The sequence below is a fragment of the Strigops habroptila genome, chromosome 4, assembly GCF_004027225.2.
Source record: "Strigops habroptila isolate Jane chromosome 4, bStrHab1.2.pri, whole genome shotgun sequence".
Taxonomy (NCBI): domain Eukaryota; kingdom Metazoa; phylum Chordata; class Aves; order Psittaciformes; family Psittacidae; genus Strigops; species Strigops habroptila.
The window spans coordinates 2425784-2449217 of record NC_046358.1 but is presented as its reverse complement, the minus strand read 5'-3'; the positions used below and the strand labels follow the sequence as shown (position 1 = coordinate 2449217).

Here is a 23434-nt window from a genome sequence, read left to right as displayed (position 1 = left end):
GGAAAACAGCACCCATCTAAGACCAATTCCCATTGCCAGCAGCGGAGGAAGGCTGCAAAAGACAGGTCAGCGAGTGTGATGCCTCCACAGAGGCAGCAGCAGAAGCGAGGAAGGACCACGGTAGTGCTCCATTCTAGCAGGGTGGATAGGGAGGGAGGAACGGCCCCTGCGTGGTCTGCCTGTGCCCTCTTGTGGCTGCCTGGCCACGCTGCACAGGGTAGGACAAACACGAAGGTAGAGGAGAGGCTGCTCTCCTTTGCGAAGAGTCACAGAATGGTTTGTGCTGGAAGGGACCTTAAAGCTCATCCATTTCCAACCCCCTGCCACGGGCAGGGACACCTTCCACTGGACCACGTTGCTCCAAGCCCCGTCCAACCTGGCCTTGGACACTGCCAGGGATGGGGCAGCCACGGCTTCTCTGGGCACCCCGTGCCAGCGCCTCAGCACCCTCAAATGAATCATTTCTTATGCACTTTAAGCATCTACGCTACTTTCAGTGAAGGATGTTTCTCCAGCAACAGCTATTTGAAGCGTCATAGCTCCTCCTGTATCAATTCATGACTATCAAAGGTGGAGTTACCTACCTTTCCTCAGTTCCTCCTCATCAGAGTAGTGAGGGAATTTACCCTGGAGATTCTTGTATTACTTTTAAATTTTGTCTCTGCAGGATAAAAGTAAAAAATTAAAAAATTAAAAATAAATTAAAATTTAGAAAAAGAAAAAAGGTAATAAAAGAAAAATAATCTAAATAAAATAATAAAAATAAAAATAAATCCCTTTCTGGAGACAGCTCTCAGTTCAAAACCTGGCTGCTTAACACAGGACAGCTCAGGTGTGAAAAAGCACAGAGCAACTTCACAGTTACCTGAGTGCAGGCAGCAGCCCATTCCAGACCCATCAGGGATGTGCAGACACAGCTCTGAGTGTGGCAGGAGGACAGCCCTTCTAATAACTCCGTCATATCTGCTGCTGGTCCTGGTGGCTGCTACCTCCTCCCTGTCTCCTCCATCCACCTCTGGGGATATGTCCTGACTTTCCTGGCAGCTTCCCACTGCTCACAGGTGGGATGAGCAGACACCACCAGCACTGCCCCTGCTCTGCAATCACCAGTTGGTTTCCTCCTCCATGCCTGGATGACTTGGCTGCCCCATCCCTGGCAGTGTTCAAGGCCAGGTTGGACACAGGGGCTTGGAGCAACCTGCTCTAGCGGAAGGTGTCCCTGCCCATGGCAGGGGGTTGGAACTGGAGGAGCTTTAAGATCCCTTCCAACACAAACCAGTCTGTGATTATGTGTTGAAATACCTGTGGAAGAACTCTGCTTGCTACCAAAATGCTGTCAGTCCCCAGGTGAAGTCAGGGAGAAACCAGCTACTGGAGAGACAAACTGATGAAGAAAACCCCAGTCCCTTAGGACACACAGTGATAAGAAGCACAGAGCACACATCACCAGCCAAACCCGATTCTTCTTTTTACCACCAAACACACATGCCCCAACCAACCCAGCCCTAGAACTGCACCAGACTCTTAAAGAGGTTAATAGCAAATGTTTATTTTCCTGTAATAAAGAGCAGGGTGCAACCATCCCGCTGTTAACGGAGTGACTTCATATTAATCTACAAATTGTTCTCTTTTGCTTCAAATGGAAGACAACCTTATACAATGCTTTTCTTCAATTCCTTTCATCTCAAAGTGCTTTACAAAGTGACACCAGGGGCAGAGGGAATATCCCACAAACCAAAACATCTCCTACAGAAAAAGATCATCTCATTCCCAGTGCTGCAAGGCAGCCACGTCTGTTGTGCAATGTAGCAGTGAATGGCACAGGACTGTAGAGATCAGAATGACAGGGGGAGCAGATACAAGGAGAAACTGCCAGGGGTAGGATTTACCTGAGCTGGAATCTTTAGCTGGGGAAGGATACTTCTAGTTTCTCCTCTGGAAAAGCTGATGTTAAATCATCACAGACTCTACCAAGAGATGCAGGTTTATCACTAGCTCAAGACCCAGCCATACCCTTACCCAAAGATGTATTTTCCAGGCTTTTACTTCACATTTAAGACACATTCCTTTGGTGAAGAGTAGCAGATATAACAAACTCATCTAGCTAGGGTGAGCAGCATGAGTTGAGACACTCAGCTATGGCAAGCAAAAGCAGATCTGAGGTGTTCAGAACTCAATCTTGGAGGTCAGCCCTTTCTGAGCTGAAGGAGGTGGATTCAATGCTCCTATCTATTGTCAGGAATGTGTCCTCCCAGCTCTGGGGATGTCAATTCAAATTTCACATGGCTATTAGACCTTCCATATAGCCAGTATAGCTATAAGGAAAGAAGTCCCCTGAGAAGCAACTCAGCAGCATACTGTGAGTGTGCTCAGTGACTGCAAAGATTATTGTGCTCATGGGGGTCTCCTACAGGAAGGTTTTCTCAGCTCTGCTGTGAAACTGTCCTTACATCAAATTCCAAACCATGACTTTCACCTTCCCTGTTTATTCCTTCCTCCTCTGGACAGAAACACAGCAGCTCAGTTTTCTTCCACTGAAGATAAGAGTTCCTACTGTAGCATCTCTCAGGAGAAGATGAAACTTAATGGAGCTGAGGATGGTGATATGGTTCTGGACACCGACTTGCTAAGATGACAGTTATGATGATGGCAGAGGGACAGGGTGACATGCCAGTCAAGAGTGCAGAAATGCCACGAGATGAAAACCCCAGGGTTTCATTGGGTGGTGGCTGAGCAGATTCCAGAGTCACTGAAAAAAAGGCTAAATTGGCTATAAAACACTGTCATGGCTTTAACACAGCCCAGTACATAAAAGCCTGGGTCTGAGCTCAAACTATAGCAGGCCTCTGCATTCCAACAGCTTTAGTATTCCCTCCCAGAACATTCTGAGGCAGACAGGAACCATAGCCACATCCCTCATGTGCACACGAAGATGTCTCAGATTTCCTCATTGGGAATGGCAGAAGCTGGGATTCCCAGTGGACATGCATTTCTAGGCACAATGTCATATAAGGGAGGCCTCAGGACTCAAGGCATGCTCCTTCTGGAGCATCCCCAGCCTGGGACCATGATTCCTATCTGAACAGTGGGAACAGCACTGCCCAAAGCTCCCTCAGAGCAGGAACACCTCAAAGGCATGTTTGTGGGTGAGGTTTTTATCTAAGAGCACCATGGGGGTACTTCTGCACCAAGGATTGTCACAGGGCAATTGCAGATGTTCTAGACCAGGAGAAAACATCCTGAACCAACTGCAGCCAAGCTGCAGCCAGCAGAGAGTTATGGATTTCCCTGCTCATTTCTTCTGCTGAAGGCCTCAGGTGCACAGCTCTGACCCCTGCTCTGGCTGTTCCCCCAGCCTGGATCACCCCGTGCCAAATCGCAAGCTAAAACCAGAAACAAATCCCTCTTTGTGATTCAGTTGGCAGAAAGCTTCTCTTGCAGGCTCCTTTAAAAGGAACAAGGAAGTACTTGGAAACAGGCTGTTCATGGCTCTCCATAAGATTATTGTGTGCTGCTGGCATTTACAAGGCCATTAGGGAAGTGGTCAGCAGGACCTAAGTGTATGGCTGGGGACAGCACCCTCCACCCCAAAGAATAAGTGGATTGGATGGACAGACAGCCAGCATCTGTCCTGAAAGTCTTGCTTACAAAGAAGGTCCAGGACTCCTGCCTTGCCCAGGGCTGGCCTCAGGTTATGCCAAAGCAGACTGCATATAAAAACAAAAGTTTTAAAAAAACATATGGATATACACTGCATACAGGAGACTCCATAGAGGACAGTCTATAGGCGGCCACCACAGAGCAGTCAGGGCCAGCCTAGCTCTGAGGGGGTAGCTTGGCAGCTGCAGTCCAGTCACAGCTGGAGACGTGGGAGAGCTGAGGGTGGAACTTGTGCTTCTTGCTCCTTGATCAGCTTCACGCAGAGGAAGAATGGGGAGCAAGTAAGGCCCATTGCAGGAGAGGCACTGCATTCGTCTGTTTGGCAGACTACATTTGACAAGCTGTTCATACAGGACCAGTTTCCTTCTGTGCTCAAGCCTCTGCTTACATCTCACTGGGATAAAACCCAAGTTTGGCCAGAGACATCTCTCTCCGGAGCCGCATGACCTCCCAGTACATCAGCTCCACTGCAAAGCAAAAAGGGTGTGGGGAAGAGAAGGAAAAATCAATACCAAACATCAGTAAGCAAGGCACAGCTGGATGCCAGCTCATGTTATGCTGTGCTTGGAGCCCAGCCAGGCTCATGCCCAGAGTGAAGCAGGCAAACACTCAGCAGGACAAACCCATCAGGTCACCCCTCATCAGCTCCACTCCAGGGCAAAGCTCCCAGCAAGCTGATGAGCAAGGAATAGGCGCATCTATTCCTCCTGCTCACGCCTGTCTTCTATCATTTAACCATTTCTTAAAGACACAGGGAGTTCAGGGTACCCCAAGCTGGCCCCAATTCCTGTCACACTGAACAGGACCTCTTAACTCCTCCCAAGGGCCCACAGAAGGCATCCCCACCACAGCCAGCTACTATCCCCTCTTACCATCTTGCCTCACCAAGCCCTGCTGGATATAGCGAATGTATGTGAAGAAGTTGCACACCGCTGTGATCTGAGGGAGAGAAGGGAAAGAAGAGTCAGCTACAGAACTGATTTACCTGTCAAGAGGCTTGCACAGCACCCAGCAGGAGAGCTTTTAGTGTTGAGCACCTGAGAAATAGTACTACATACCACCACATGGAAAGAGATAAGAAGAAAGCTGGTTTTAAACAAACTAAAATCAAAATTCTGGGCATCTGCAATCCCATGCCAAGATACTACACTATCCATGAGACACACTGTGGAAGAACTTCAAACTACTACAGATTTGAGACATAAGTAATCACTAAACGTGGCAGCAAAGTCCATGATCTTCCTTCAGAGAGCGCTGTTCTCTGACTGAAGGAAAATCTTTGGAATTAAAGGTTTGTGCAGGGAGATAAGGACATTTGTGACACATTATGTGAGGCACTGGAAGAGGTTGCCCAAGGAAGTTGTGGCTGCCCCATACCTGGCAGTGTTCAAGGCCAGGTTGGATGGGGCTTGGAGCAACCTGCTCTAGTGGAAGGTGTCCCTGCCCATGGCAGGGGGTTGGAACTGTATGAGCTTTAAGACCCTTTCCAACCCAAATCATTCCATGATTTTATGATTCTATGATTAGAGTACTTCCATGCAAGTGACAAAAATCAGTCAACTTAAGTCCATGCACAAACCCAATTTTTTGTCTCAGAAATAATCACATGTTGCAGGATCTCTGATATGTAACTCAGGAAAGAAAACTTCTAAAACGCTCCATTGAATCAGAGCCTCAGCAGTAACATTAACAGATCATTCATCTTCTCCCTTCCCTCCAAAGAAAGGACAGCTTGTTCTCACAACTATTTGAGTCACTGATCTGTACTGGAACAGTAACAAGGGCCAGCATTTAAAGAGCAGAAAATTACTGTGTTTTACAAAGGAGAATTAAAAAATAACAATAAAGCAGAACAATCAAAGCCCTGTATTGAGTCAAACCATGGAAAGTGAACACACTGAAGACAGGTTACCTGAAGGAATATAAGGTAGAGCACCAGAGCATGACACCCTTGTCATTGACCAAGAGCCACCTTGGCTCAGGAACAAACTCAAGCCCTACAGGTCTTTGCAAGTTTAGGGCTGACCCTCAAGAGCATCTCCATGTCAGGGCTTGGAACAATTCTGGAAGGCTGAGGCATGCTGGGAATATGAAAGGACTTACCCTGGCCCTGCAGGATGGTGAAATGTAGTAGTAATTCCCAGAATCCCCCAGCATGATGCGGTGCTTGCAGGTCCTGGGGAGGCCACTCAGAGCACACTTCCTGCAGGCAAAGAAACACACACTTCAGCCTTCACCAATCCACTGCACAGCAATTCAACAACCTCAAGACTATCCACGAGAGGTGGAAGTGGGAGCTCAGAAGCCAGACCTGTGTCAGTCAGCTGAAGAAATAAAAAACCATGGCTGATATAAGCCTTTGGCTCCTAGCAAGATTGCATAAATGGCAAGTTTAGGAGACCTTAGGCTAAATATGTGGAATCATGAATTATTCCCTGCCCAAGCAAAGGCTGTACCCTTTCCCTGGCAGACAGCCCAAGACAAAACCACAGAAAACATTAAAGAGATGAGGCTGGAGCAGAGCATAACAAGTGTCATCCAGTCTCTGCACATCTCTATGTCCAGGCAAGGCTTTTGCTGAAGGAGTTCTGCTCAGGTGCTTCACCTTTTCTGATGGGACACAAACATGCTGGCTGGGGACTAAACCTGCTTCCAAAACAGGTAAATCCAGCATTTGAGCAGAATTTGCACATGCTGAGAGCTCAAAAAAAGCAACACTGCAGGCTTTATGCCAGACTCCTCTTTATTAATTTGGGCCTGATCCGAACCTACTCTAGTTGAAGCCACATGGAGTGACTTTCTATTGACTTCAGGGGGTTTTGGTTGAGGCTTGTAGTTCCTATGAACAAGCAATCCCTTCTTGTGCAGACAGGGAAGAAGTTTGGCTTCACAACTGTAAGGAGATTTCAGACTGAGTGAAGAAAAGAGTCTTTTCCAGACAGCTCAGCTCCCAGGGAGGCCTCAAAAAGATGTAATCACCAAGGGGGCAGCACACCTCTATCTTCTTGCCATTTCCTTCCCTTATTTGCTAGTCAAATGGTTCCCAGCACCAGCCAGTTGTCCTTCCTTCATCACCACTTTAAGCAGTAAAGCAGAATATTCTGCTGCACAGTCATTAGCATGTTCTCCAGAGACTTAGTGGTCCTATGGGGAGAAGAGGGACATTGCTCCCCAGCTGCAAAAAATTGCTCTGTGGGCCATGGAAGAGGACAACACACAGCAGCAAATGTTTTAGAGAAGTCATCATTGACCAAATAATAACTTAAGGGGATCAAATTCACAGCAGTTGCAGGATGACTGATACCTTTGTAAGCAAGATACCTTTAAGAGGTCCCAAATTTGAGCATTGCAGCATACAGGGAAAAAGAGACTCCAGCTGGTCACTCTTGGCTTGGTTGATACTACTTACTGTAACCCCAGGTATCACAATCATAGCTAGAAGTAACCTAAACCAGCTTTAGAATAAACCTAAACTATTCGGACACTGCCCTTCAGCATTCTACAACACCCATGGCATTTTGCTGGGCATGCCATCATGAAAGCCAGTTGTCCTCATCACCTTCTTGCCAGCATTTTGCTCTGATGCTATATAGGCAGTGACACATAGTGGCCAACTTAGTCCCTGCCTGCCTAGACTTGCTCAAACTGATGCACTGAGTACAGTAGGGTACAGAAAAGTAGGTCTGGTGGGTCCCAGCTTGGGCAGGAACCCAAACTTTCTCCTTTCTGGTCATAGAATCACAGAATAGTCTGGGTTAGAGAGAACCTTAAGATCTAGTTCCAAACCCCTGCCATGGGCAGGAATACCTCACACCAGACCATGTCACCCAAGGCTTTGACCAACCTGGCCTTGAACACTGCCAGGGATGGAGCATTCACCACTTCCCTGGGCAACCTGTTCCAGTGCCTCACCACCCTTACAGGGAAGAACTTCTTCCTTATATCCAACCTGAACTTCCCCTGTTTCAGTTTGAACCCATCACCCCTTGTCCTGTCGCTACAGTCCCTGATGAAGAGTCCCTCTCCAGCATCCTTGTAGCCCCCTTCAGACACTGGAAGCTGCTCCGAGGTCTCCAGCAGCTTCTCCTCTCCAGGCTGAACAGCCCCAACTTTCTCAGCCTGTCTTCATACAGGAGGTGCTCCAGCCCCCTTATCATCCTCATGCTGGTCCACAGCATGTCCAAAGTTGCCACAAAAATCAGTGGTTTGCATCTGGGAAACAAAGGGGAACACATTCCTTTCAGGTCCTTTATTGCCAAAAGCAAGATTCCTCACTGTCCTGTGTCTGGGTGGGAATTAAACAGGGTTAAAAAGTTAGCTTAGTTCAGCTCCAGCCTCAAAGCTTCTAAATGGCACTAAGTTAGTAACTTGTTAATGGATTAGAGATCTTTGATCACTGACTGAAAAATAAATACTTCACTTACGTTACAATTTGTGACCGGAACCCACTGTGAAGACATAAAAAAAGAAATCAAAGAAAACCACTAAGGATAAACACAGGATGGGTTGTTCTTGGAACAGGCCTGACACACACTCATGGAACAATTTGCCTGAAGATGATAGAAAACACAGAGGAGAGTGGTAGGAAACCTGCATGCAGCATTTACTGTTACAGAAACACCTTAGCTTAGAAGGTGCTTGCAGGTAAGGGAGGGAAGAATAAAGAGATAGAGCCCTGACTGAACTTAAATTTAATAGCTGAATAGAATCCCCTATCTTCACCTGGAATACATGTCCTCCTCATGTCACTTCATCTGGAATATCATAAAGCTCCTCCTCTTTGAGTCAATCTCAAGTTTTCTGTCATATCAGATACAGTCACATAAGTTCTGAAGCACCCATAGCCCCAGAGCTGCTATGGGCTCTGGGGGCTCTGATGGCAAAGTGACAGCATGATGTGGTGAAGATGGTATGCAGCAAGGGAAGATCTCTTCTGACCTAGGCTCAAACCCACCTGGTACACCAGCAAGGTCAGGAGCACAAGGTGAGCTCAAGCCTCACAAGATGCAAAACCATGAGATAATCATAGAAGGGTTTGGGTTGGAAGGGATCTTAAAGCTCATCCAGTTCCAACCCCCTGCCACGGGCAGGGACACCTTCCACTAGAGCAGGTTGCTCCAAGCCCCTGTGTCCAACCTAGCCTTGAACACTGCCAGGGATGGGGCAGCCACAGGTTCCTTGGGCAGCCTGTTCCAGTGCCTCACCGCTCTGCAGCTCTGACTTAATCTTTTCACCCTAAGTTATGCACAAACACACCTTCAGAGAACATTAAACAAGTTGCTACCTTAAGGGGAAAAAAACCCCAACTCTTCCAAGCCAAAGTCACTAACACATCACTAGGTTACCTCCCAAAACAGTCACCTACAGTACATCAACTGAGCTAATTCCCCTTCTCATGGAACTAGTAGAGCTGAACTACCACTGGTCATAGGCTAGGAGAACACTCAGCTGAGCCCTTTGAACTGTTCATCTAAACTGACTGAGCAAAGCCTGGCCAAACTCCACTAGACGGTACAAAAAGATCAGTAGCAAGGAGAGGACAAGAGAGGATAAGCACAGTGCCTTACTTCGGTCCCCCACACTCTTCTGCTGACACCTTCATCACAGGCAGTGTCTGGGAAGCCACCGGCTCAATGGTGAGTGTATTCTGCTCCACAGCCACTCGCACCAGCTCCGACAGCTGTGGCAAAGAGAACGCAGACAGGAATGTGCAAAGGTCACCTCCATAAAGGTGTAACTTTGATGCTGCCAGATTGTGCAGTTTTTGTCCTCCTTTCTAGCACTCACCTCCTGCTTAGTGAAGTCCAGACAAGGTCCTACATCTTCTCGATAAATTCTGTCCAGGAAGGAGCAGGATTTATCCAAGGTTGGAGATTCCTTCCAGGCCTGGAACTCAGCAAATAAAATGGAGTCGACCTGCAGCAAGTGTCCAAGAGGAGAAGGAAGAGGAAAGGTGAGTGGAGGAAGAGATACCATGTCAAAAGGTATCTTTTCCTATGTAGGTAACCTAATTACAAAGCATCTGCTTTGGCAGCTAGAAAGGCTCAGACATTACAGAAGTGTCTGAGGGAAGCTGGTTTGCTCCAAGGATCTTTCATCTCCCACCCATCAGCCAGACTGACACAGCCATACTGGGCTTATTCCGACAGCAACCTGCAGGCATCTCTCTATCCCATCTTCCTCCAGGACAGGGCAGCAGCTCTGCTGCAGGAAAGCCACGACACAACCACCAAACAGACCAAGTGCTCACTCAGCCCATGGCAGGAATGATGAGAGCAGCTGAATGACAAAGCACAGTGGCAATGGCACCCAGGAGGCAGAACCATTCTGTAAGGAAAGGATTGCTACAGAAAAGAAGGAATTGGAAAAAGCTATGAATAAACAGCCATCAGCAGGACTACATTCGGTGAGCCCAAGTATGAGCTCACAGGGTATGCCAGCCCTTTAAAGACCACTCCAAGCCCAGAACTCTGGTCTTTGGGGAGTTGCAGAAGTAATGGGAGCACTGGGAAGCCACACGGGCTTGCAGAGGCAAGCTGAGTGTAGGAAAAGAGCTCTCTCAAAGGGAACTCAAGGAGCAGGAACAGCTTCCCTCATTCTAATGTCTGCTTATTGCTTTGGGCTTGCAAGCATTATCACTGCTTAGCAACATGGGACCCAGGACAGCACGAAGGCTGTTCCCTCCATCTCTGTCTGGATGGAGAGACTCTCTGCGACTTGGTATTTAAACCCCAGATGGATCATTAGCCAAACCACCAACCTGACTGACAGGGCTTCTCCTTAAAAGGCCAGCAAATCCTGTTAAAGCTGGTGAAAGGAAAAACAAAACTAAAGAAACCCTGCTGAGCAACACAAAGAACATAGGTGAACAAAGCTGGAAATAGGTCTGGGTTCTAGCACATTCACTCTATGCTATGGACACTGCTCACCTGGCACCAGGAGACAGCTTCAGAGCCACAAGATGGAAAAACAAATGGAGAAAAACAAAAAGAAAACAAAATATGGAGGTTAGCATAAAAGGAAGCTGGAACTGAAAGGCTGGAAGTGTGAGAGGTAGATGTGTCCCACCCGTCCCCAGTGCTGTCCAGAAAGGTTACCTGCTGCAAGGACGAGGAAGCATCTGCCCCCAAGGCCTGCCAGCTTGGTTCATAGGTGATGTGGATTGCCTTCCCAGGGATGAAACAGAGGAGCAGAGAGAGGAGAGCAGGTAACCCAGACTTTGAGGGCAGAGCAAGAGACAGACAGTGAAGGAAAAGGTTTAGAGAGACAGGCAAGAAAGGGAAGCAACAAACATGAGACAAAATAGAAGGTACAAAGACAGACTCAAGTCCTCCCTTTCAGGGGACTAAGCACGTTGCTTAAGACATCACAGGGACACAAGCCTCACCTTTTGTCTTCAGCTTGAGGTGCAAAAAGGGAACAAATTCTGTAATTTTTAGGTTCAATTTAAGATGTGGCATGTCTTTTCCACAGACCACCAATACTGAACGCCAGGTTCCCTTTTATCACCTCTCACATGGGCCATTAAGGAATTTGAGAGACAGAAATCAACAAGTTAACAAAAAAACCCCCCACCCACCTCATCCTTGATACATAAAATTACTAGTCACCTTGGAATTGGGATTTTAAAGCCCAGGCTATCTGCATCATGTGGAAGTTGCCTAATTGAAGAAATGGCAGGTCCAAATCTTTAACCAGCAAGTCACTTACAAGAGACAGTATTTCTCTAAAGATCATCAACATGAGCATTGCGACTGAGCCAAGAAGAGCAAAATGAACTGCTCAACAGGCAAAAGTCACCTCTGCTCACTGTAGGCAGAGGGCAGCTTCTACAGGGTAGTCAGTGGTTCACTGAACTGGGCTCTCAGTTTGGAGCTCCTCTGTTCTGACTGGAGGAAAAATAGGTAGCACTGGGAGGAGTCACAGGTCCTTAAAAAGACTAAAACCTTTTTCATCCCATCCCTCAAAGTAGCTTCTAACTGACTGCATTTGACTCCAGCTTCCAGCATATCTGGACTGTTCCCTGTTTTGACCACGAGAAACTAGGCCTTCACAGTTATCAAACTCATTTTCCTCTGGCTTTCTTTCTCATATAACCTTTGTTCCTCTCTGCCTGTGAATAGTTAAAGGATCTTCTCTCATTGTTATTGCTGTCTCAGGACAATAGCTATAGCCAATGTTGCCTGAAGCATTTCATCCAAACTCTACCGAGAGCACTGTGCAGAAGCTGACAAGGCACATTCATTGAATCCACTGTCAAAAGCAGACATTACCAGTGTTGCCAGCACAGTCCTGGTTTGGTGAGAGCATTAATTTCACAAGTGGCTCTTCTGCATACGCTCTCACACAAGCCAAGTGACTGGATGCCTTTGTTTTCCCTCAACAATTCTTCATGACAGAGGCTACAGCACCCAAAAAAAAAATCACTAGGGAGACATATTCCCCCACCACATTCTCACTCATTTTCATTCTTGCTCCCCAGGACAGCTATGTATACATCTAGCTAGTGGAAAGTTCCCAGATGGAAACTGGGAAAGGTCCTGCTAGCAGGAAGAAGCATTACTTACACCCATGGTCACAGCAGGTGGGGGACTATCAAAGGATCACCAAAGGGAATTAAACAGAGTTTGTTTGAAAGATATTCACAAATGCTTCGTATGCTTCTCTGCCCAGTTCCTTCAAGTGAGGAAGGAATTAAGTATAATTAATTAAATATATGCTCTGCAAAGAAGAGGAACAGTGACATGCCCATGAAAACAGCAAGTGACAGAGCCTAGAAGCTGATGGAAGTGTCTTGGTATCCAAGCCAAACTAGGCAGAGAGAAGAAACAACAGCAAATCACACCAGAACAGGCAGTGGACTCAACTGCCAAGGTGCAGCAAGCAACTGGCTTCTGCCCAGCAACTCCTGATATATCCACTCTCAGCTCTGGTAACTCCTGAATCTGCTCATGCCCTCCAGGGATCTCCTGGCTGCTTCCTCCAGCAGTTGTCCTGACGCAGCCTTCAACATGCTTCTCAGAAGAGGAAACCTCCAAAATGGAAACCCTCCAGAGCTTGCCTCAGCACAAATTTAGGGAACAAGCCACGTTACTGCACAAACAGCTTCTCCCAACACTGAAATCACAAAGCTCTCCAGGAAGCCCAAGTTAGAACCACACAGCTCCCTGAGCACAGTGAATGGCCCTTACCCACCTCTTTGCACTCACGGCTGACGGGCTCTGGAGTCACATTCTGGCTGGCAGCTGAGACCATTGCACTGCTGGTGCTTTTGTTTCGCCCATGGCCTTTCCTGAAGCCAGCTTTAGAAGGGCTCTGGAGCTGAGGGTGCAGCTCCCGGTTGGGAGAGGAAGGTGTAGATGTGATGACCAGAGTCTTCAGAGCTGTTACCTCTGCCTGCAGCATGTCAATCTGAGGAGACAAGGCAAGAGTGAACAGCACCTTCAGCACCTGCTGAGCTTGAGCTTGTTGCACCCCACCAAATACTAAAGCCACAGGGATCCAGCTACAATCCCTTGGTATCCATCTCTCAAAGGGGAGCTGGATCAGCAGCAGACTGCAAGGATGCCTTTACCCCCCTCGCTCAGTGTCTGCTGGAGAGGGAACAGAGCAAAATGCAGCATCTCAGAGAGCCTTTACTCTCCTCCAGCCAAACAGCACCATGGCCAGGCTGGGCAGGGATGGCACCAAGCTAGCACAGAGATCAAGACACAGAGAGTGGAATTCTCACCTTCCCCCGTGCCTCCCTCAGCTGTTTCTCTGATGCCGCCTGCTTAGTGTTTGCTTCTCTCACCATCTTGTGTGCTTCCTGGATCAGAGAGAATTTGAGTTAGCCTGTTGCAGCATCAACTCATAAAGCCACCAGGACAGGCCAAAGCTCTGCTGTAATCACATGCTCAGGGCGAGCAAGCAGGGAGGCAGACATCACTCCCACTTCCAAGGGTTTTACTCTGTCAGCTGTGAATAGCCTTCTCCCAGAATTTCCCAGAGAAGGCTCTGAGTGCCAGAGCCTGGACTGCGTAGTAGGCTTAACTAAAGAGTTTAGCTGGCCAAATCCAAGGTCATCTCTTTCACCGATATGGACTGCTATGAAGAAAGGGAGAAGCAAGTGCCTGCCCCTCCTTGCCCTTGGTAACTGCTTTAAAGCTGAGGCTTTAACACTAGCACCCACCTATGCTTCATCACTGCTGTGAAAGTACCTCTGCAACTCTGAACTTGCTTGGCCTCCTTTCTCAACCTCAGGCCTGTGCTGTCACTACAGGCTTGCTGGTTGATCACTGGACTGTTTTATGACCCTGATTTCTGTCCGTGGCACAAATCCTGATCCAGACTTGCTGCTCCACGTCTTGGCTCCTCACTGGTGCTCTTGCTTGTTACTGCACTTTGCTCCCACCTTCCTTGCAGATAGGCCAGCCCTCACTGCTCTTGGCATGGCTGCAACACAGCAGGAGCTGTAGCTCAGGTGGAGCCCAAATGGCAAAGGCAGATTAAAAGCATCTCCCACAGCATGAGGGGAGTGGTGTGAATCCCAGCTGGAGCCTCCCTGCTGCCCAAGGCCACCAAAGGAAGTGAACAGCCCTCAGCTACATTACTTCTATGTTCACCCTGACCCCAGGAAACCAAACCTCCAGGAGGGGGATGCTCTCCTGGCCCTCACACTCAGTACCAGCCTGTGTTTCAAAGGTACAGATGGGCTCTGGCTTTTCCCTTGCTGCTCAGCCAAATCCAGACATTAGAGCTGCTGGTAAATGGGATTTTGCCAGGATAGAGCTTGGCAAGAATCATGTTACAAGAAATACCCAACCAACAGGCCTTCTGAACAATCACTGGAGCAGAATATATGAGGACATGCAGCTTGTTTCCACCCCAAGCAAGGGCTGACATGAGCCAGGGAATCATCTCTATTACACAGCAGCTGCTCTCCAGACTACAGAGCAGGCATGAGAGAGGGGAGGAGAGCTATGCTTAGCTCCAGCTACAGCCATCCCCACATCTGTTTGTGCAACCAGATGTAGACCCATAACTACTGTGCTCTTTATGCCACCCCACAGCTGCTAGAAGGGGAAAGAAATGCATGTAAATGCTCCCCAGGAGCAGTTACAAGCCCCTGCTCTGAGGGTCTGCCTGCAGCACTGCCCAGCTCCGCTTCTCCAAGTGGGAAAAGAACAACAGGGGAAAGGAGGAATCTGTGGGAGGAGATGGCTGGAAGTTCAGGGAAAGCCTGTCTTAAAGGAGTTAGATGTAAGCTTAGCTTAAGAAATTATGGGAAAAGGAAGAGGGTGGTACCTCAAATAGGCTAGCTGTTAACTCCTCTAGTTCCTGCTCCAGTTGTTCTCTGACTTTTGATAATCTCTCACATTCTTTGTCCTTCAGCTTCAGCTCCTGTTGAGGAAATGGAGAGAGGCACATGAGCTCACAGCAGGCGCCAGTAGTGCTGTGCCTGCCTGCCCCCGCTTGTCAATCACAACCTTTTCTCCCCACCACAGCATGGATCCCTGGCCCAAGACTCCTGTGTACCCCACTCCATGTCCCTCCACAAGTTGTAGCAGGCTTTTCAGGCTGGAATTGCTCATTTGCCATTAGCGATGAGGCTCCATAGTAAGCACTGCCTGCCTCAAACTGCTTTCTACAGAAGGTTTCCAGGACTAAATTTGGATGTTGGCACAGAGGCTTTGGATCATGGAACTCATGTCCTTACTCCAAAGCACTTTATGGCCACCTCAGCTTAATCTCTCTCCTCTTCTGCCTGCTCCAGACTGTGGTACAGCCACATTCAGACCCTGCTTACCTCAGCACCACCTCTAGGAACACCCCCACTGCTTAAATCTCTGCCACCATCCTCAGGTGTTCTCACAAACTCTGGGCCTTACCTTTTGTGCTTTGTGCAGCTCTTCCTTCAGGAATTCAGACCCCTTTTCACGGATTTCCACTGAAGAGCTGCGCAGACGTGACACGTTGAGCTGCTCGGTGGACTGGGTCTCATCCACACCTCCAGCATCTTGGCATCCAGTCTCTGGCTCCTCCTTGTTCCCTTTGGATGGCATTAGTGGTTTCCAGTGTCCCACAGCTGGTTGCTTCTGGCTGTCTTCCTCAAAATTGGCCTGGCTGTGGGGTACCAGCACAGTGAAACTTTATATAGGGGTGATTCACAACCTTCCTCTAACACTTATAACACCACCCTCCACCTCCAGCCTCTCACAGGCGCTGAGGTGAGGCACGAAGGGGGACGGTGGATGAAGAAGGCAGCAGCAGCTGCACCAGTTCCTTTACCCTTTTGACATGGATTGCTTCCAGCCCAGCAACAGAAGAGATGGTCTAAAATAAAGACTCTGGGGGCAACCTGGGATCTTTAAGAATCACACTAAGTCTAGTTCAAGATGCCCAGCCTGCACTGCTTTTAAGAAGGGTTGGTTTCTCAACAGTGAGTACTTCCTCACAGATAATTTTGGACATGCAAAACTTAGCAGGCAAAGCAATGCTATTAGTAACTCCCGGCTTAACCCTTCTCAACCAGCATGTCCCAGATACTGTTAACTCAGGATAAAGCAGGAGAAGTCAAGACAGCTACTCCAGGAATCTCATTCTCACCTGCTTTAGAAAGCAACACTCTGCAGCTGGCTTGTTTAGGATGCCAGTATACACCCAGTAGACCTAAGTTCAGATACTCCTAAGTTGGAGTTCTTCTCCAACTGAAGCAGAGTAGCAAGGAAAAGCAAGTACAACTCTCCCATTCCCTATCAATATACAGATCTTAATCCCCCCACTGCAAACCCCCCTTCCTCTCCCTCCCACCCCTGCTTTAGAGAAGAAGGATCTATTTTTAACCACTGGTTTCCCACCAAAGTCCTCCACAGAGCTCTCTAAACCAGTGTATTTCCATTGAGCTGAGATGAAGCCCTGTTTTTCGGTTTCAGTGGCTGGTAAGTGAAGATGTAATAGAAAGAGGATACCAGAAACTTTTCCCTAGTGCCCAGTAGGACTTTGTCAACTGTCATCAGACTAACACAGACCCTGGAAAAGGCTTGATTGCCTGCATGACAGGGCACTGCAACATGGTGTTGTCTAGAGCACGTGCATCAGCCAACTGTCCTCATGCAGCCACCTGCTGTTTGAAGTCAGCGATCAAGCCTTGCACACATGGAAGCTTTCTATCATGTCCAGCCACCCAGCAGGACCCACACACTGCACGACAGATTAACCTGCTGCTGGTTATCTCTGGGTCACAAGCCTTAGCTGAGCTGTGGTGATATCCTCTTCCACGCACAGCACCAATCCTTCCTCCCGCACACTCCTCCAGGCTATTGCTTCTTCTCCACTACCTTCTCCTGCTGAGAAGCTATCACCTTCTTTTGGTTAGGTTCACTTTCTCCTCTTCCCTCTTCCCAATCTCTATGTTTTCCTCTCCTGAATTTGCCCTACGTCCTGCAGTCCAGCCAGGCCCCACTCTTCCTCCTCACTCTGACTCCAGCCTGACACTGGGCTTATCTCCTCAGCCATGGGCAGCTCAGAAGAGCCTTTTTCTCCCCTATCTCCCTTTCTGCCCCGCAAAGCTCTCCATGAGCAACAGTTGCCTGCAGTCCTCTTCCAAAGAGGGAAAGAAAAAGCAGCTTGCAGCTAACTCAGCTCAGGTACCACAGGAAAGCACGTGGAAAAGCACAAAAGGAAACACTCTGAACCCTTGGAAGACAAAGAGCACAGGATCCCTGCTGCAGTGTGATGACAACTGGACAGAATTTGACTACAAAACTGGGGGACAGAGACATGAAGTCAGTATCACTAAGGTCTTACTGACCAGTCTGTTAAGCAAGAACAAGTGAAAGCACCAGAAGGATGGTCATACAGCAGTGTTAAGAACATAAGACAGGACAGAAACTAACTAGTGTTCCACTGACCTCACCTGGTTTCACTGAACATTCACTGGGAAGATCCAGAAAAGGAGGCTCATTCTGGTGATACTACTCAATTTGGAAGTGTGGAAGGTAACATAAAAGGGTGTGTTAGGGAAAAGGCAAGAAAATAAAATTGGTTTTGGCCAGAGGAAAAAGGACAGACAGTTCCTCCAAGCAAAGATCACCTTGAGCTATTCAGCATGCTGGCACTGCTTGATAAGAAGTGATATGCACAAACATGGAGGGATAAGGCTGACTGAGCAAGCCACGACCAACAGGAACTCCCAGCCTGGGCAGGCATCTACAGTTTAAGGTGCAAGAGAGCATAGAAATGAGAACTACATGGTGTTCAGGGCATGAAGTGCCTGCTCCATCCAGATAGTCTGCTCTGCTGGCACATCTGGTTAATCAGAGGAAAAGCAGAGCTGCACAGAAGAAATGGTTTAGAAAGGCCAAGATTAGCTAACACGGATCACTTACCTAAACAGTGACATCGCTAATGGGATGAGGAGGTCTCCAAAGGCTCCAAACACTAGGAAAAGGGAGGGAATAAGCAAAAGAATGACCCAAAGGAAGGAATGAAACACACTACAAGAAGGTGCAGATTTAATGATACCAATTCATCCCAGAGATTGGGGGAGGTTCTCTGCAATGGATTTGCCACAGGGCATGGGAAGCAGGACAGAGAGGTCTGTTCAAGTTAAACCATCTCTCAGGTGGCATAGTGGAAGGTCTCTCTGCTGTGGATTTTTGAGATAAGACAGGGTAAGCTGCAGAGAACACAACCCTCCAGGCATTAGAGAGAAAACACACCAGAAGGGACCTAGCCAATCTTAGCACCTCCAGCTTCTGTGATCAGACGAAAGCAACAATCAGAGCATGGAGGAAAAGCCAGATTCAAAACCAAGCAGCAAGGAAAAGGGACATTTCAACACTCCACTAAACTCCTAAGACAGCCAAACTAACTCATACGTAACAGGAAGAAAAAAACCCCGTTGTTTCTTTGTGACTCTCAAGTTCTCAGATGAAAGTTGTTTGTCTTGGGAGACAGGTATTCCAGTGTATTTCCATGCACCGTGGAAGAAAACCGGAGGACGTGGAGGAATGAAACCGTCCCACCCACACTCCTTAATGCCAAGGGACCTAAAATCCTATCCTGAAAAATCATTTCTATGATGGAATAGTGCATTCTCTGCCAACAGAATCCCCACAAGAGCCTTGGCTACGCTGGCTCCTGCCCAGCCAAGCCCCATCTCCAGTGTCCAGCTGGTGCTTTGAAATACAAACCTCCAGAGACCAAAGTACCACTGTGTACAGTCACACTCTTGCTATTGCTGCTCTGACTGGCGGCTGTCTTTCAAAGCAAAACGTATCATATCCCAAAGGTCCCACATTGACACAAGAAATGCAAACTTGCACCAAAAAAAAAAGAAATCAAACCAACCCCAACCACCTTCTAAAGTTGGTTTCTGTAGAAAAAGCAAAAAAATGTGCAGGATCTGCACTTTTTCCAGCGGGCCCCACATGTTTCCTGCAGAGCTGATCCGACAGGGTTATTTCCCTTACAAACAGTCTCATGAGTCTCTCCAGGTTAAACTCCTACCCTCCGGCTTGCAAAAAGGACCTGAGTGTTCCATCCTGACCGGGACAGACCCCTGACTGCTGCCATCCTGCACCACCATGAACTGGCATCTCTCACCACCCCACCGGGCACTCAGTAAAGTGCCTCTCAGAAGCTTTTGGCAAAGGTAGTGTTTTATTAAAGCTTAACACATAACTTCTATTTCTTATATCTGCCTCAGCAATCACCTACTGTGTCCTTACACCTGAGGACTGCTGATGGACATGATATATCCTTATTCTATCACACAGTCACAGACTGGTTTGTGTTGAAAGGGAGCTTAAAGCTCATCCAGTTCCAACCCCCTGCCACGGGCAGGGACGCCTTCCACTAGTGCAGGTTGCTCCAAGCCCCTGTGTCCAACCTGGCCTTGAACACTGCCAGGGATGGGGCAGCCCGTCTCCTTTCCACACAACCACAGGCACTTCCACAGCTTCAGAACCCAGAAACCAGAGGAGCGTTCAGGTTTAGGGCTGCAAGGACATGAAGCGCTACCAACAACCCTAGCAAACCCAATGGAAGCCCGAGGGGACCCTCAGACACACCCCCGTCCCAGCACCCGCATGCAGCCAGGCTCAGGGACAGCCCGGCCCCGCGGAGCCGCCGGCTCCCCCCTTACCCCACTCGGGGGGGGGGGGCGGTAGGCCCGGGTACCACACACCGCAGGCCCGCAGCGCCCGACCGCCTCCCCTCCGGCCCCACCGCTAACGGCCGCCCCGCCGCCCTCCGCCTCGCAGCCCGGCTTCCCCACCTACCCCCGCCGCATGCTGGGTCCCGCCGCCGCCGCTGCTGCTGCTCAGGGTGGAGGAGCGGCCGCCGTTCCCCCCATACCCAGAGCCGGCCCCGGCGCTGAGGCACCGCCTGAAGGACGCGCTCCCGGGAGCGGGGCGGGGGGAACCGTGATCGCGGTGCGCCTGCGCAGCTCTGCCCGGCGGACCCGGGCGGGAGGAGCGGGGGAGGCCCGGGGGGTGGACGTGGAGGTTTGGGGTGGTTCGGGTTGGAAGGGACCTTAAAGCTCCTCCATTTCCAACCCCCTGCCACGGGCAGGGACACCTTCCACTAGAGCAGGTTGCTCCAAGCCCCTGTGTCCAACCTGGCCTTGAACACTGCCAGGGATGGGGCAGCCACAGCTTCTCTGGGCACCCTGTGCCAGCGCCTCAGCACCCTCACAGGGAAGAGCTTCTGCCTTGTATCTAACCTGAACGTCCCTTGTTTCAGTTTTAACCCATTACCCCTTTTCCTATCACTACAGAGAGACACCCCTGCTATGATGCTGAAGCGGTTGTGTGCAAGTGGATGGAGGTGTGTGCTCAGCCAGGGGTTCAGACTGAACCAGCGGCTGGTAACATGCTCCCATAAACACACCATCCCTCGCTGGCATGGAGTGTGCCCTCTTGCTCCTGCTGAAACAGCTCAATGGCCTCAATGGGTGGCTGGACAGGGGTAAGAAAGTATAATGAAAGCCTCAAGATAAGGACAAGAACACTCAGCAGTTAGTGTCGTGGGCAATACAGCCTCAACTTTGGGGAGGTAGCTTAATTTATTACCAATCAAATCAGAGTGTGGTACTAAGAAATAAAAACTAAATTCTAAAAGACCTTCCCCCATCCTTCCCTTCTTCCCAGGCTCAACTTCACTCCTCTCTACCTGCTCCTCCTCTGCAGCACAAGGGGATGGGGTTTGCGGTCAGTCCATCACACTGTGTCTCTGCTGCTCCTTCCTCCTCAGGGGAGGACTCCTCACACTCTTCCCCTGCTCCAGCATCGTGTGCCTCCCATGGGAGGCAGTACTCCATGAACTGCAAGAACATGAGTCCTTCCCATGGGCTGCAGTTCTTCACCACCACGGGGTCACTAGTCCTGCAGCAAATCGGATCCAGCCTGGGCTCCTCTCTCCATGGGGTCACAAGTCCTGCCAAGAGCCAGCTCTAGTACAGGCTTCCCACGGGATCACAGCCTCACAGCCTCCTTTAGGCATCCACCTCCATTCCCATGGAGAGTCCTCCATGGTCTGCAGGTGGGTATCTGCTCCACCATGGACCTCCATGGGCTGCCTCACCATGGTCTGCACTACAGGCTGCAGGGGAATCTCTGCTCCGGCTCTTGGAGCACCTCCTGCCCTCCTTCTGCTCTGACCTTGATGCCTGCAGAGTTGTTTCTCTCACGTATTCTCACTCCCCTCTCCCATTGCAATTGCTTTGCGCAGCTTCACTCCCACTTCTTACCTATGTTATCCCAGAGGTGCTACCATCATCATTGCCACTCAAACCCAATACAATGAGGAAATCTGGGATGTAAAGAAACGATAATACACAGGAAGGTGAAAGGATGGAGGAAACCTGGCTGAGAGGAGAAAGGCTTGTTAGGGATGGGCAGCAGCAGGACTGACCAAGATTTTTAAAGTCCCCATTCATGGAAAGCACTGGGCTTCCCATACCCTGATGTGAATAAGACAACTCGGTCTTACTCTTACTGAGCTTTGAACTTTGGATGCTGTGGCTCTAATTTTTAACTGGCTCATCCTTCCACTCACTGTTTCCAGGAACCTGAGGCAGCAGAGCAGCTCTCCCAGCAGATGAGAGCAGTCATGTGCCTGCACTGATTTACACCCTCTCTGTGAAGCAGTGGGAACACACCATTCCCTGCCCACCCATTCTCCCCCCTGCATCACCAGCTGTGCATGGAGGAGCCCCATTACCCAGGGCACACTCATCCTGAAAGCTTTTTCCTCACTTGCCCTGCTCTGCTAGCACGGAGAGGCAAAAAGGCTCAGCTCCAGATGATTCCTGGGGCATTTGGAAATGACTGATCCACTCCACAGCCTGCTGCTGAAATCAAGAGGAGCTACAGTTCTAGGAAGTTCACCTAGGGCATACAGGCAGAGAGACAACTGCCCCTTGCAGCACTATGAGGATTCCCACCTCCCCAGCAAGTGCTTCAGGGCATGTCTGCCTGCTGGGAACAAACCAGGCAAAACACTCCTCCTGTTATGCCAGTTCCACAGCAGATCCCACAACCACCTCTGGATTCACTGCAATTAGGGTGGTAGTGCCTCCAATGGGCCAAAAACTGGTCCCATGCAGGCCACCCGTGGAGTATGTTTAACTGGTACTTTCCCATGTTTCCCATTGTGTCCTACCTTGCCATTGCCTTGGGCTTTCCTCCAGGTATCTCCTCCAAGCCTTCACACACAAGGGCAGCTCCCACCATGGTCTCAGCTACTCCATCCTCTGCCTCACTGCCAAAGGCAGGCAAGTTAGATGTGGAGGTCCTTGTATCCATTGCAGAGAACCCCTGTAGATACTACACGGCGAGCAATTCCTTGTCCCAACTTCTCCTGAGTGTCCATGTCATCTACAGCCGTGCCCTGCCTTGTGGTCACAAGCCATGGTGACAACAGAGGCCAACCCCCTGCTCTGAACAAAGTGTTCAAGTGGTTTGTGTCTGCGGCTGTAACCTTTGTTATCTTCAGGAACTTTCGGGAGGAGGGGAAAGATCTTCATCTTTGCAAGACAGCACCAGAAGTAATTAGCCTTTGTGATTATTAACTCCCAAGGCCTGGCTGGCAGGGACGGAGGGACCTCAGATTAGAAAGGTAGAACTGCTTCCAGGATCCAACAAAGGCAGGAAGAACGAGAAGTGGTAGTGCAGACAGGAAGCATTAAGAGGGGATGTGCTGGAGATGTCAAATCCCAGTCACTTGCAAAAATAACTCGTTGCAAGGTGAAAGCAGGTCTGCTACCCCCTCATTCCCAGCCCCAGAGGACAGGCAGAGCTCCTGAGGAAGCCTGGACTCCATAACTCCATAAGAGTTCTCCATAACCAGATGAATGGGCTGGTCCAACAGAGCAGAACTGGGCAGATATCACTCCCAAGCTGAGGCTTAGCATGAAAGCTGCCTCGAGGCAGGAAAAGCTGCTGCCTTCTCCATGCCCTCTGCACAAGGCTAGCTGTGTTGTGAAGCATCCCAAAGTGTCCATCCCAGCAGCTCGTGAGACACAGACCCGTCTCCCACCTCTGCTGTAAAGAGATAACAAACCACCAGACAACCTTCAAACCTCAGTGCAGTAGGAAGCTCTAACCCATCATCCTTGTCTCACACCATTGACGTACCCACATTATTTCTCATTTATGTTTCATGGAAGCTGAAAAAATCACTGAATTCTGGGTAATGAAGTGTCATAAAATCCACTTTGCCTCCTGCAAGTCTCTCAGCACAGCACATACATGTTGTGAAGGCCCTCACATGATACCTTACATCTGCC

General features: G+C 49.3%; 1 protein-coding gene across 10 annotated transcripts; it reads right to left on the bottom strand.

The window, feature by feature from the left end:
- Nucleotides 1–1527: 1527 nt before the first annotated feature.
- RAB3IL1 (RAB3A interacting protein like 1) lies at nucleotides 1528–21680 on the bottom strand. Of its 10 annotated transcripts, none has more exons than XM_030481531.1 (12): nucleotides 21306–21680; nucleotides 18030–18081; nucleotides 15531–15765; nucleotides 14947–15042; nucleotides 13391–13468; nucleotides 12856–13071; nucleotides 9448–9576; nucleotides 9228–9340; nucleotides 8085–8108; nucleotides 5764–5863; nucleotides 4533–4599; nucleotides 1528–4127 (listed from the first exon to the last, which is right to left on the bottom strand). In XM_030481531.1, the coding sequence occupies exons 2-12, from the start codon at nucleotides 18041–18043 to the stop codon at nucleotides 4045–4047; spliced, it is 1155 nt and encodes a 384-aa protein (XP_030337391.1). In that variant the 5' UTR covers nucleotides 18044–18081; nucleotides 21306–21680; the 3' UTR covers nucleotides 1528–4044. The 10 variants fall into 10 exon arrangements, with proteins under 10 accessions (XP_030337391.1, XP_030337389.1, XP_030337390.1 ...); XM_030481529.1 differs by lacking the exon at nucleotides 21306–21680 and adding an exon at nucleotides 19926–20050; XM_030481530.1 differs by lacking the exon at nucleotides 21306–21680 and adding an exon at nucleotides 19790–19908.
- Between the last annotated feature and the right edge of the window lie 1754 nt (nucleotides 21681–23434).

What these genes read in the sequence shown, in the direction of transcription:
- RAB3IL1 (XM_030481528.1), bottom strand. An exon ending in GAAGAGTGTGGGGGACCGAA is followed by an intron (nt 8,109 to 9,227) that starts GTAAGGCACTGT and finishes ATGTCTTCACAG; the next exon opens with TGGGTTCCGGTCACAAATTG. An exon ending in TTCCGGTCACAAATTGTAAC is followed by an intron (nt 5,864 to 8,084) that starts GTAAGTGAAGTA and finishes CTTTGCCTGCAG; the next exon opens with GAAGTGTGCTCTGAGTGGCC.